At 33.6% G+C, this 15,410-nt stretch overlaps 2 protein-coding genes across 2 annotated transcripts; both read left to right on the forward strand.

Moving 5' to 3' along the window:
- The first annotated feature begins 1,403 nt into the window (after window positions 1-1,403).
- On the forward strand, window positions 1,404-7,395 carry LOC132620261 (protein NRT1/ PTR FAMILY 4.5-like). The gene is made up of 7 exons (XM_060334936.1): window positions 1,404-1,445; window positions 1,857-1,953; window positions 2,679-2,896; window positions 3,836-4,279; window positions 4,745-4,872; window positions 5,681-6,024; window positions 6,824-7,395. Exons 1-7 carry the CDS (start codon window positions 1,404-1,406, stop codon window positions 7,393-7,395), a joined length of 1,845 nt encoding a protein of 614 aa, XP_060190919.1.
- Window positions 7,396-12,486: 5,091 nt separating this feature from the next.
- On the forward strand, window positions 12,487-15,077 carry LOC132618475 (oil body-associated protein 2A-like). The gene is made up of 4 exons (XM_060333519.1): window positions 12,487-12,832; window positions 13,400-13,482; window positions 13,978-14,092; window positions 14,452-15,077. Exons 1-4 carry the CDS (start codon window positions 12,565-12,567, stop codon window positions 14,706-14,708), a joined length of 723 nt encoding a protein of 240 aa, XP_060189502.1. The 5' UTR covers window positions 12,487-12,564; the 3' UTR covers window positions 14,709-15,077.
- The last annotated feature ends 333 nt before the right edge of the window (window positions 15,078-15,410 follow it).

The following is a 15,410-nucleotide window of genomic DNA, read 5'->3' on the forward strand; positions in this document are numbered from 1 at the left end:
AACATTTAAGTGGTTATTTTGCTTTCACGTGTCCAAAAATACATGGAGAATAATTTAATTTGTTTTCTTCTAATTAGATATTTTTGAAATCGAAATTTGAAATTATCAAGTTGATATTTTCAAAACTACTGCACCATAACGTACCAGGAAAACTGCAAACTGTAAATGTTAATTGAGGTAAACTTGACGTGAAATTAAATGCAGTGAAATATTATATAGTTTTTGTCTTAATCTAAAATGAGTAAGCTATAGCTTCTTGCTAGTGTTCATTTTCGTCATGGACAAAAAGGTCTGCTGAAATATTCCTGCCATTTATTTTTTATTTCCTTTCAGTATTATTCGTTCCATGGTTTAATTTCACTTCTAAGTATGTGCAATGAGAGAGATTCATTTAACATATTGAACAATCTGAAATTCTTTCTCTATTATTTCCAAATTAATACTCCCTTTATTTAGATATATATGACAAAATTTAATTGGATACGAAATTTAAGAGTGAAAAGATAATTTTAAAATATGCGATCTTAAATATTTCATAACATCTGTGTGGCTATAAGTCTTTTAAAATTTGTCTTCTTAAATATGCCATAATATTAGCATGTCGTACGTAAGCTTTTTCATAAATAGTATTAGCATTCGAAGATTTGAACAGAATAACAACAACAACATATCCAGTGTAATCTCATAAGTAGGTCTGGAGAGGGTAGAACGTATGCGGACCTTGCCCTACTCGTAGAGATAGAGAGATCACTATAATAACAAATAATGTCATTTTTATATTTATATCCACTATTTTTATTTTTGACGGACTTGATTGCTTATTTCATTCCATCTCTGCTCCTGCAAACAAATCAAGATCAAGGATGTTAAAAAGACAGAGTCAACCGATAGATCAAAGAGTCACAAACCTTGTTACCACCTAATCGATTAATCTTGTTCCCCTTTTGTGGCTTTAGCCCACTTCTTGTTACCATTCTTCCGTGTTTCAGCAGTAACATATTCTTCCATGGAGCTAAGGTCCAAAATATGGAAGAAACAAGCGTTTCCACGACATTACCACCTTTTATTATCTATATATACTCGTTTAATAAAAAATCAATGAAGTGGTATCCCATGACACTTGGAGCAAGGTATATTTGCCTTTGAATTATAAAAGCTTCTCATTAATTAGGAGTCAAATTATGAGAAGTCCAAGTTAAATTGTTGTTAAATTCATAAATGCGTCATTCTTTTAGTAAGACACTAATAAGGAAATGGTCTCAACGAACGACGGAGTACTTTGATATAATTAAACTCATAAATCCCTTTTAGTATCCTAGGCTTTAATTTTTATTGTGCGCCATACACAGAGGCGGATCCATGATTTAGTTTTATGACTTCAAACTCATTATATTACTAAAAGTATGGGTTCAGATATATACTATATGTCATTTTATATTGCCAATGTAAGTTGATAGTCATAGTATGATTTATTGTCACCTTCTTCTGAGCATGTATACTTTAACTTTTGCTCTCACAGTTTGCATTATTTTGAATATGTCATGTACTCATGAGAATCTCTCTATCAAAGTCGGCAGCATAAGATGGTTTCTTTTGATTTTGTCTCAACTTGTTAAGTAGCAAATACCTCGTTGTATTTTTCTCTTAATAAATAGTACTAGCATTCCTACCAATTCTTGCCACTCTAACATTTATTCCATTTTGCATGCAATAGGATATCAGAATATCTTAATAGCTATGGTAGGTACTAAGTTTGCCATTTAATCCATTTCTCAGTATCTCCATACTGATTCATAGAATATGAATTTTATTTCTTCTTGTTTTCTTGATTTTTTTGTCTAATTACTTGCTTGTAGGAAAAGAGTCAGCTTCTTGAAGGAAAGGTTGATTGGAGAGGAAGAATAGCTACTAAGGATAAACATGGAGGACAAGGTCCTTCCTCACTCATTTTAGGTAATGAATTGACGCAATGCTTTAGCCCAAACATATACTTAACTAATTAAGTTCGCACAATTTTTTTGCAAAAGGCTTCGCATATATAATTAAGTATATTCTGACACATTAGATGCAACTTCTTTTTCTTATCAGCTTCGAATGTAAGACCTTTGTTTTTACACCCAACAATATAATCTCCCAATCAAACTAACTAACCACATAGCCGGCATATTACCAAGATTTATGGGCTTATCTGGAGATTCACTGTATATTACTCACATCATTAAGTATTTAAGACCATCAAGCCCACATACTTCTCTTTCTGTCTGTGTCTCCAAAGCAATGGTGAAATCGAGAATTTCTCTAAGGGTGTTTTCAACTTAATATATAATCTTGGGCCACAATATAAGAGCTTTTCAGCTATTTTCATATTCGTCACGTCGAACCATCAGTTTAAATACTAGTTTGATGGGTTAAGTCAGTCCAATGATATCCTTAACATAGTGTGGTATTATTCATTCTGTATCAAGCTGCCTCACGCGTGTTCTCCAAAAGTCCTCACCCTATCAAGAATATTCATACGGGGGATCTAAAATCATCACCATTAAGATCTAAATCTAAAATCATCACCATTAAGATCTAACATACCAATGCCATTATATTTTCAAGTTACATTCTTTTAGACCCTTCATATCTTAATTCATTCATTACAGTTTTGTGTACTATATATTGAATATTTATAGGTACATTTGCTTGTGAGAACCTGGCATCATTTGTGATAGGAGTAACCTTGGTGACTTATTTCAATGGAGTGATGCATTATGATGTAGCTGATGCAGCAACTCAAGTTACAAATTATTCAGGAACCAGTTATATTCTAACTGTCCTTGTGGCCATCCTAGCAGACACTTATATTGGCAGATTCAAAGCTGTTCTTATTTCATGTTGGATTGAGTTCTTGGTATGTACTTCATATTCAACTGATGCTTAATATACATATCAAAATGAGTTTTTAAGTACTATGCATGAACGGTGTAAAAAGCATTTGTATAATCATATTACTTATAGGGTAATTAAAGATAAATTTTTATGATTAACATCAATTGATAACTTGATAAAATTGGTACCTAACATGTAGAGTTGGAGCAGCATTTTGACATTCGGTTCATTTGAAATGATCAGTACTTCGATGCAAAACATAATTTTACATGTAAAAGTCCACTAAAATTGCAATAAATAGTATACGATGGGTTCAGGGACGGACCAACATAGTATTTGCGGGTTTAGCTGAACCCAGTAATTTTGGTTGAAATCCTGCATTTGTCTTGAAAAATTTATTGAATATGTATAAATTGTTACGTTAGAACCGATTAACTTAAACGAATTAGAATTCCGAACCCACAAGCCTCAAATCCTGGCTCCGCCTCTGAGTGGGTTCAATGATAAGAACCTTAAATGTTGCATTGATAAAAAATAAATTCTAGATCTGCCTCTGCTATCTTAGGTTCATTTAGTAAGAATAGCAAAAATTGAATGGATAATATTGTATCATGTTAACTATTCCAGAGCAAGACATATACAGATTTATGTTGTGTTTTTTCCTCTACATATCATTTGTGAATGGCATCTAATTATATTCTGATAAATTACGTCAAATACCCCCTTTAATATGATTCAGATACAGATACACTCCTTATAATCTAGAAACCATACACTTATATCATATGTTGCTCAGACACTTCAAAAGTATCGACACGTGTGTGTCAGATCCTCCAAAAGTAGTACATTTTTGAAAGATCCGACACGGGTGCATCATATTTTTCCGAAAATCCGAGCAACATAGCTTATACTCCTTATATTATGAAAATCTTACACTAATGAATCCCCAACTATTTGACAGGGACTAGGACTGCTAGCATTTCAAGCACACTTTCCCAAATACAAGCCACCACTTTGCAACATTCTTGATCCAACTTCAACATGTGAGAAAGTTGATGGAAAAAATGCAGCTTTTCTCTTTATTGCTCTCTATTTAGTAGCACTTGGCTCAGCCGGAGTTAAAGCAGCATTGCCTTCACATGGTGCTGATCAATTTGATGAAAATGATAAGAAAGAAGCAATTCAAATGTCAAGTTTCTTCAATTGGTTATTATTAGCAATATGCATTGGTGGTTCAATTAGTACAACATTTATTGTGTGGATTCAAGAACATAAAGGATGGGATTGGGGATTTTTTGTGAGCACATTGGCTATGTTGTTTGGTGCAATAATACTTTGTGTTGGATTACCATGGTATAGGATATTTGTTATTAAGGGAAGCAGTGCCATCACAGAGATTTTCCAGGTATTTGTGAAATTATTTTAACATAAGTATTAGTACAACACTAATTGTGTGGATTCAACAACATAAAGTTTCTTGTGAAAGTTAAACCTAAGTCTTACTGTGTTGCTTTATCCTTCAAAAATGCTGCCTAAGATGCCTCGGATCCTCTAAAAGTTACTCGTTTTTGGAGGATCAGACACGGGTTTGGCACCATTTTTTAGAAGATCTGAGCAACATAGATTCTTGCCATCGCAAAGATTTTCCGAGTTCCTGTGAAAGTTAAACATAAGTCATAGCTACATGTTGCTCGAATCCTTCAAAAATGCAACCGGATTCTCCAAGCAATATTCATTTTATGGAATCCGGCACAGGTGCAATCGCATTTTTAGAAGACCAGAGCAATATCGAGTCTTATTACTCTTATAGTTCTCTTTCTGTGACAAATATCTTTCTAATTTTTATTTGTTTTTCTTGTGTTGTTGATAGGTGTATGTTGCAGCCATAAGAAACAGAAACCTTCAACTTCCTGAGGACTCTGCCGATCTCTATGAGATCGACGAAGACAAGGAAGCTGCAATTCCAGCAGAATTTCTAGTTCACACTGATACATACAAGTTAGTTATCATTCTGTTTCATTCAACTAAGACTCTTACTTTGAACCGTCGCAATAATAAAGGATATAGTCAATTAGTAGAAGCCTTTATCTTCTCTACAACAGATAGTGTAACAGAATTATTATACTATCTAGTCACCTGAAAGATCTGTAGATACGGACTGTAATAAGCAGAACTAGTAACCTAGAGAATAAGATGGATGGATGATTTTTTGATTACCTTACTTATTTTCCTTTTTCTTATATCAATAACTCAATCAAAATGCATTTATCTCCGAGAATAAACAGTTTGTTATGCTAATACTTTTAGTCTGATCGGTATCTGTCTTAATTCGATCATTAATTCAAGTAGTTTTTTCTTCAACAAGTTGCCTGAGGCCAATGCATTTTTTAATCCAACCATAGATATTATGCAAGTCATACATGTGTTTTTCTTTTCTTCTCTTAGACTTGTTTGGCAAGCTGTTGTAAATTATTTTGTTCGGATTCTTCAAAAATGTCAACAAGTGTGTGTCGTATACTCCAAAAGTAATGCAATTTTGAAGGATCTGACATAGATTTGGTAACATTTCCTACGAGTTGGAGCAACATAAGTTGTAAGTTTTTTATGAGATCCTTAACAATATCCTAGAAAATTCATGATTTATTCGAGAAAATATCAGATAAGCTATACTGTTTGAAACCTCGATTCAAACATTGAAATTTTTGGATAGGCACGAGAAATCCGGTATAACTGATTTCCTTATTTTTACGCTTTTAAAATACACTAATATGGAGAATCGTCATTTTATGGTAATCTTCTTCATCAGGTTCTTGGACAAAGCAGCTATTATTCAGACATCACAACAACAACAATCTTCAAAACCAATTGATCAATGGAGGCTTTGCAGAGTCACACAAGTAGAAAATGCAAAAATCCTACTAAGCATGATACCAGTCTTTTGTTGTACAATTATTATGACACTTTGCCTAGCTCAACTTCAGACATTTTCAATCCAACAAGGCTTCACCATGGACACAAGGATCACAAATTACTTTCACATACCACCTGCATCACTACCAATCATCCCCATTGTGTTCTTGATCATCCTCATCCCCGTCTACGATCAAATCGTCGTTCCAATCTTGCGCAAGTTTACAGGCATTCCTACAGGTACGGATCGAATGGGCAGGTTTGACTTAGTTTAGGGCGGGTCAAAACGGGTTAAGTTAATAAATGAGTGGGTAATTTACCCGACCCACGTTTATTTTCTTATAATTTGTTTAATTACCTAATACAACTTTTTACCATAATTATGACTTTATTTAGCATTTGAAATAAAATTAAAAATATTTTGACAAGATTTCTCAAAAAAAAATCAGGGGGTTATCTTATTGGGATATTACTATTAACCTATACCCGCTTTTTAAAATTGTTTTGCACGCCTACTCACTTCGGAACAACTTTAGCGTGTGATATGTCTGAAATTAGACTTTATAGACAAAAGTGTCTATAGTTACATATGACTAAAGTTCAGACATTTTTGTTTGAACTTTAGACAATAATGGCTGTAGTTCAGACCAAAATGACTGAATCCAGCCACATATGGTTAAAGTTCAGACAAAAATGGATGAACTTCAGGCATAGCAAAATTGACTAAACTTCAGCTAAATAAAGCTTCAGACATTTTGTCTGAAGTTAGACTTGACACCGCATGTCTGAAGTTGTTTCAAAGTAGGTAAACTTGCAAATTTTTGCGCATTACGGGTATGGTTTAAATAGTAATCTCAAATTTAGGTATCTATGCACTTCTGCCAGTTTTCAAATTTGAGCTACATTGATAGCCAACTTTTAGATGAGCTGAATTGGACGGATCAAAATAGGTTGAATTAATAAACGGACAGGTTATTAATCCATCCAAACTTGAACATGTCATGTTTTATGGGCTAATTTTTGTCACCTCTACCCACAGGCATAACGTACTTACAACGAGTCGGAATTGGTTTAGTCCTCTCCGCTTTATCTATGACAGTAGCATCCATCTTAGAAGTCAAGCGCAAACAGGTAGCGCGAGACAACAACATGCTCGACGCAATCCCGGTCTTGCAGCCATTGCCTATTAGTGTGTTCTGGCTTTCAATTCAATTCTTCATCTTTGGAATTGCAGACATGTTCACTTATGTGGGACTTCTTGAATTCTTTTACTCACAAGCACCAAAGGAATTGAAATCAGTGTCATCTTGTTTCCTTTGGACTTCAATGTCAATAGGGTACTTCTTGAGTTCAATTATTGTCAAGGTTGTGAACAAGGCAACTAAAAAAGTTACAAATAGTGGAGGTTGGCTGGCTGGGAATAATTTTAATAGGAATCATTTGAATCTATTCTACTTGTTGTTGGCTGTGTTATGCGTGTTGAATTTTGGAATTTATTTGATTGTTGCTAGTAAGTATAAGTACAGGGTACAGAAAAGTGCTAGTGATCAAGATGATAGTAGAGTACATGCTTTAAAGGATCAGATGGAGGAGTCACAAATGGAAAATTGATGGTCTTGATGAAGATTTAAAAGTCAAGTTGTATGTTTTTTTTTGTTGTTGTTGTACTTGGGAATTCAGTTGTTTGAAATATTAATTTTTAGCTAGCTTCGAGATTATTAAAATTACTGGCTATCCTAAAGTGAGCTAGAGCAGTATTGTTTGTTGTACGGCAAAAGGGGTTGAATTTCCCTTAGTACTATTCAAAATTGAGTAGCTTTGCCCTCTATTAGACTTTTGATCTAATTTTATTCCTCTTGTTAGGCAAAAAAATATCGTTTTGCCCTTTACCTCCTAGCGAAACTCCGATCCGAGCGTAATTTTAAACCTCAATCAAAAGTTGAGGGGGTAAATTTGGAAATCTTTTCTCAAAAAATTTAGACACGTCCAGGTCACCCATTTCGTGCTAGAACTCCTCTAATGGAAACGGAAAATTTGATACGATTTACTAACAATAGACAATGGCGAAGTCAGGAATTTCGTCGATGGTGTTTATGTTTATTATTTTAACTATATATAAGGGGTAAATACATACCCCCAACGTATAGCCAGATTAATTATGACGCACCCAACCTTTACGGGCAACCTATTACCCCCTAGTCTTAATTTTTTAGTATTTTAGTACCATTTTCGATTGACGTGGCAAAAAAAAAAATGGCGAGTCACTGACAGTGACGTGGCAGTGACGTGTCGGTGACGTGTCAGTGACGCGTCAGTGATGTCGGTCAGAAAATGGTACTAAAATATTGAAAAATTAAGACTGGGGGTAATAGGTCGCCCGCAAAGGTTGGGTGTGTCATAATTAATCTAGCTATACGTTGGGGGGGTGTTTATGTATTAATCCATATATAAGAGGGAATGGGAGTTTTTTATAGTCCTCACAAGTCTATTTTTGTCATTTATTAGCCCTGAAGGAGTTACACGTGTTATCCAACTTTCACTTTGAATCCCTTTTTTATTAATTTGCCTCTTGTTTAGTTCTATATTGCTTCAGTTGCCATTATATAATTTAGTAAATAAAGGGACATTTTGAGACGTTTTGTAAGACCCACATTCAAGGGCATTCCCACCTGGCCAAAAGCTCATTAATTATTGTGTCTTCAATTTGATAGATAGTCAACTTTTTAGGGAATGGAGAGAAAAAATCATTGAAAAATTCGGATTTAAGAGAATGGTGTAGATTTTGAGCATGTTTGGATTGACTTATAAAGTACTTATAAATTGCTTATAAGCTGTTTTTAGTTTTTTTTTAGTGTTTGACTGGTCAGCTTAAAGTTATTTTATGTTTAAAATAAGCTCAAAAAAATAATTGGGTTCATTTAACTTAGCTTATCTAAAGCAGCTTATAAACTGAAAATAGCTTATAAGCCAAAAAAAGTAAGTTAGACTACCCCAACTTATTTTTTTTAGCTTATAAGTTGTTTGCAGCTTATAGGCATAAGCCCATCCAAACAGGCTCTTTATTCCCTTTAAAATATTTTTGATCTTAGTAATTGGTAATTCTATCGTCTTAATTTATTTGTCGTGATTAGTAAAATAGTTATTTTAAATTACTTCTCATTTTCAACTTATGACAACTTCTTTTTAATTTTACGCTTAATAGTAATTGTTCTTGAAAACTACAAAACACCTCAATTATGGAGATATAACACATAAATAGAGTAAATATTCAATAAAGAGGTATTATATCTTAAAAATAAATAAGCGTAAAACTTCACAAAATTAATATTTTCTTAATGGGTGTGTAAAAATAACGCGATGGATAACTTGAGATGGAACAATGTAGTGGTAACTTTTTGTGGTTGGTATAATTTAGAAGACTTTGGAGCCACATTTAAAATCTATTACTTTATGCATGCGCTTGAATTATTATTTAATAATATTCTTATAAGATTATTAAGTTGATTTTGGTAAAGACACTAAACTAATATTATATAAATATTTTGTTATCACAAATTTCAATTAAAATTGTTATTTTAATTTTTTGAGGTTGGGCACGGGCTTAGCACGGACCTCCCGCAACTAGTATATGTATAAAAAGTAAGATTTTGCCTTACATATGCAGTATAGTTTTCCGATGAAGGGTGTTGAACTGACCTTCTTTCGATCTATGTGATTCCAACATTGATGGTAGAGGTATGAATGGACCAAAAATGTGTCTATCTCGTTTCCTCTGGACTTCAATGTCAATAGGCTACTTCTTGTGTTCATTTATTGTGAAGATTGTGAACAAGGCAACTAAAAAAGCTACAAATAGTGGAGGTTGGCTAGCTGGGAATTATTTTAATAGGAACCATTTGAATTTATTCTACTTGATGTTGGCTGGTTTGTAACTACTAGAAATAGAGGTTTTTCTCACCGACATTCGGTGGAAAATTTGTGCTACTAAACATGTTTTTCCCACCTCATTCCCACCGAACTAGATCACTAGGAAAACGCATGGTAGGAAATAGGTTCCCATTGAAACATTGGAAAATTTCCTAATTTTCCCATGTGAAAACACTACTATTTAGATATTTTCCACCGACATTGAGTGGAAAATACCCACTGAATATTTTTCAGTTGGAAAATAGATATTTTTTTAGTATTGTGTGCTGTTTGAATTTTGGAATTAATTTGATTGTTGCTAGTAAGTATAAGTACAGGATACAGAAAAATGCTAGTGATCAGGATGATAGCAGAGTACAGTTGTGTTGGTCTTTGCTAAATTAGCAAGAAAATTAATTTGCTCTTTCTTTTTTAACCTTCTTTTTTGTTCTTGGGAATTCAGTTGTTTGAAGTATTAATGAGCTAGAGCGGTGTAATTGGTTCTCTAGCAAAAAATCTTTCTATTTTATATCTTGATTTGCTCCATTCACATTTTTGGTGAATTACATCTCATGACTCTGTTTCTCAAACCAAAAAAAAAAAAGGGAAAATTGGTAGGGTGTTGAACTGACCTTCTTTCCGACGAAGGGTGTTGAACTGACCTTCTTTTGATCTATGTGACTCCAACATTGATGGTAGAGATATGAATGGACCAAAAATGTGTCTATCTCGTTTCCTTTGGACTTCAATGTCAATAGGCTACTTCTTGTGTTCAATTATTGTGAAGGTTGTGAACAAGGCAACTAAAAAAGTTACAAATAGTAGAGGCTGGCTAGCTGGGAATTATTTTAATAGGAACCATTTGAATTTATTCTACTTGATGTTGGCTGTGTTGTAACTATTAGAAATAGAGGTTTTTCCCACCAACATTCGGTGGGAAATTGATGCTATAAAATATGATTTTTCCGCCTCATTTCTACCGAACTAAATCGCTAGGAAAACACATGGTGGGAAATAGGTTTCCATTGAATCAGTGAGAATTTTCCTAATTTTTCCGTGTGAAATCAGTACTATTTAGATATTTCCTACCGGCATTTAATGGGAAATACCCACTGAACATTTTTCATTGGGAAATTTAGTGAGAAAGTAGATATTTTTTAGTAGTGTGTGCTGTTTGAATTTTGGAATTTATTTGATTGTTGCTAGTAAGTAGAAGTACAGGGTACAGAAAAATGCTTAGTGATCAGGATGATAGCAGAGTACATGCTTTGGGGGATCAGATGAAGAAGTCACAAGTGATCTTATGAATATTTAGTAGTGAAAGTTGTGTTTGTCTTTGCTATAATTTGCTCTTTCTTTTTTAACCTTCTTTTTTGTTCTTGGGAATTCAGTTGTTTGAAGTATTAATGAGCTAGAGCGGTGTTATTGGTTGTCTAGCAAAAAAACTTTCTGTTTTATATCTTGATTTGGTCCATTCACATTTTTGGTGAATTACATCTCATGACTTTGTTTCTCGAAAAAAAAAAAAAAGGAAAAGGAAAACAGGCTGGGAGGTAAGAACGAGTAAGATTAGGTTATAGCAAGACAACAACAATTAGATAGCCCTTATCGGAGGAAGAGGGTTCAAGTCACTCGTCCCCTTAACCCAGACATGAACTAATCCTTCTCTCTCGCGAATGCATGCCCCATTGTTGATCTCCTCGAATTGATAGGACACTGTTTATGTGTGTTGTGGTCAGCAACAAGCCTACAAGCAGCCCATTATAGGAATCGATACATATAACAACCCTTTCATATTGTGTCCTCTAATTTCATCTCGCGGTCTATTGCTCTCTAAAAAAATTTGAGCGAAATTCGTTATTTCGTGTTTTAAGCAATTATTGATTTTATCTTTTTTTATTTAGTCATATGACCTCGATACATACTAAAATTACTACGATGAACATAATCAAAAATAAACTTTTCATGAATTATCAGGTAACTGGAATACTATACCTATATAAGGCCTTCTCGAACTTTCAATACCTAAATAAGGAACAATCTGTCCAGTTTCATCTATATATAGTATTACTTTCTTCTAATGCAACTTTAACTCCTTTTTTATTTTCCTCTTCTAAATTTGGGGTTTCATTTATCCTGCAATATATATATGACTATGGTTGTTAGATTAACATAGAAAAATTAATCTTACATTTCCTAAATGTTGATTTAAAACTAAAGTAACGAACTTTATACTAATAAAAAAGTGATACGCTTATGACGGCACTTTAAGATACAGTAACCTTTAATTCTGGATGCTTGCAAACAAGAAAATAGAGTAGATATACATCTTTGTCATGTAAGTTTCTAGCTCAAACCAGTCGGTCTATAATTCCACTTCAAACCCCCAATTTATTTGACTCTTTTCGCTTTTCGAGAGACAAATAAGTGGTTTTTTAACCGTAATTTTTTCATGTCTTTTAAATATTTTAAATTATTAATAATGGTGACTTATAGTACTTTTTACGTAATTTCTAATTATGTAAATTTTATTTCTAAAAATGTAAACATATTATGTTCAAATACAAGTCAAAATTAAAAAATTTGACTTTCAAAAAGCGAAAAGTGTCAAACAAATTAAACGGAGTATTATGAAAACGTGTCTATCAAAATAGACTTCCACATTCAACTCAACGTGTCAACATGTCCCATCCATACCAGCCACCTCAAAATTCATGCATGCTTACGTGCTACTCCTATTCCCTCCACGTCATCCATCTCCACTCATCAAAAAACCCTTCATAATGGAGCAACAAAATCATCCATTTCAATTACTACTACAATTTATTTCAAGAACCACTTTTAATTTCATCAACTCAATATTTTTCTATCACTATGGCTGCAACAACAAAAACCCATGGTGGGGAGCAAGTTCCACCAGGAGCATCCATGTCAATGGGGCAACACATGATAGACAAAGGGGCACAAATGTTGCAATCTTTGACACCCATCAAGCAAATGAGCCAACATGTTTGTACTTTTGCCATGTATAGCCATGACATGCACCGTCAAATTGAGACACATCATTACGTTACGCGTGTGAATCAAGATTTCCTCCAGTGTGCTGTTTACGACTCCGATGAATCCACCGGGCGCCTTATCGGTATTGTTTCCTGAACCTTGTGGCCACTTATGTATAGGCCCTATAATATACGTGTTCGGCAGAATCAATAATTTTGATTCATTTTTTTTTTATTTGAAAAATTTGCGAAATAAGTATAATTAGTCAAATTCAGTTACTAACCACTGAGGTCGTTGTCCAAATATCACTACTAAAAAATTTCTATTTTCCATCCAAAAAAATATCGATCGCTATTTTTCACGGTACGCCGTTAGGAAAAACTTTTATAGTACAAATTTCTCACTTGAATGTTAGTGGGAAAAATCTTTATTTCTAGTAGTTAATAGTGTATATAAAACCCACTAATTTCCCACTGAGAAAATATACGTCGGTGGGAAAAAAATTTATAGCACAAATGAATGTAGGTGGAAAAAATCTTTAGTGGAGTAGTTAGTAGTGTATATAAAATCAAGTTCATCGTCGAATCAAGAATTAATAAAGTTTAAACTTTAGATAGGATGTCCTTAAACTAGTAGTGTTATTTGGTATCGTTTTCCTTAAAGAATTCATAGGGTTTATTGAAATTGTTGTTATACGGATTACGTGCAGGAGTGGAGTATATAATATCTGATCGTATCTTTGAAAGTTTGCCTCAAGAAGAACAAAAGCTTTGGCATTCTCATGCACACGAGGTTTGCTCCTTTTCACCTTTTTTCTCAATATGAATTTATACCACTAGACAGAGTGCTCTGTCTAGTGACCGTTTTATTAATAATAAAACTTAATCCCCAATAGGGGGCTGGACCTTGTCTTACCTCACCAATCCTTTTCCCCTTTTGTTGTGCACCCAGTTTAATTTTTGGTTGGACATTAAGTTTAACAAAGCAAATAAGTTTTCGTTAAATATTGTGATCTTAAATTGAAGATATATGTGATATACCAAAATTTTCTTGGAATATTGTGGTTTTGAACATGTTAACTGGGATCTCCTAATTAAGGAGTTATTAGAAGAAGGTGATATTAATTTTGAGCCTGAGTGAGACATTAAAATTGGAGCAGATGGGGTAAACATGTGTACGATTTTTCTTTAGCTTATGTAGTATCGATGTGGGCTGGCAAGTAATTATATTTACTTCATTAATTAGCATGTTACGGTGACGCTGATTTTTGTGAAAATATGTATCTAGATAAAATCAGGACTTTGGATGAATCCTAGAGTTCCAGAAATGGTTGTAAGGCCTGAACTAGAAAGCCTTACCAAGACCTATGGCAAATTCTGGTGTACGTGGCAGACTGACAGAGGTAAGTTACAATTTCAAGACCAACTTAAATCATAATTCTAAACGGTCTAACTACACTAAACACCTTTGTACTAGGACTCTGTTAAGGATTAAAAATCAAACACTTATGGTCCTAACGACTATGAAAATCCTACCGTAAGTGCAGGATTTTCATAATATAGGCCCCTTCTATAAAGGGGTGTAAGTCCATTATAAAGGGATGTAACTGCAACAGTTTCATAATATAGGGGTGTAAGTATTTGAAATTAGAGTCATAATACAAGCTAAGTGTATGGTGTAGTTAATTTTTTTCCTTGTAAGGTTAAAAAAAATAAAATCAAAGTGAGATACTAATGATTAATTGAACTTGCAATTTCAAAGGTGACAAGTTACCAATTGGGCCTCCATCACTAATGATGTCTCCACAGCCAGTGGATTTGGGCATTGTGAAAATAGGGCTAGTCAAGAAAAGAGATGACAAGTATGGCATATCGACCGATGCCATAAAAACTACGAGGGGTGATATACCCGAGCCCACGCATCTCAATCCCATGGCGGATTATTGGATGGAGCACCACAAGGGTTTCGCGATTGATGTTGAAGATCTTGAGATGAAGAAGAGAGCACCATTTCCATGAGTCTAAAAAACTAGCACATAGTTTGCATCTATGTTTAATATTTTGCTGGTTATGTACAATATAGGCATATTGTAATGTTTATGTTGGGATGAAACAATATGTTTATGTCAAGCTTTTAGTAATATTGATAGGTTGTATCCTACGTATAATCATATTTGTGGATTATTGGATGGAGCACCACAAGGGTTTCGAGATCGATGTTGAAGATGTTGAGACGAAGAAGAGAGCACCATTTCCATGAGTCTAAAAAACTAGCACGTAGTTTGCATCTGTGTTTAATATTTTGCTGGTTATGTACAGTATAGGCATATATGAGTGTGTATATATATGTAATGTTTATGTTGGGATGAAAAAATATGTTTATGTCAAGCTTTTAGTAATATTGATAGGTTGTATCCTACGTATAATCATATTTGTATTGGTAGAGGTTAAGAGAAACTGAATTTAAGTTCTACACGAGAGCAAATTTCTTTATCAAATTACTTTTGGAACAATGGTAAGTAAATGAGTTTTAATTTTATTTTTAGCAATTTATGAACATTTTAGGTCATGATTGGTAAAGGTTCGGAGAAATTGAATCTAGGTTATACACAAAGCAATTTTTTTTAATCAAATTACTTTTGGAACAACGGTAAGTAAATGATTTTTTCATTTTTTCTTTTAGTAATTTGTGAACATTTTAGATCATGATTTAGAATCATG

This window comes from Lycium barbarum, chromosome 11, assembly GCF_019175385.1.
Source record: "Lycium barbarum isolate Lr01 chromosome 11, ASM1917538v2, whole genome shotgun sequence".
Taxonomy (NCBI): domain Eukaryota; kingdom Viridiplantae; phylum Streptophyta; class Magnoliopsida; order Solanales; family Solanaceae; genus Lycium; species Lycium barbarum.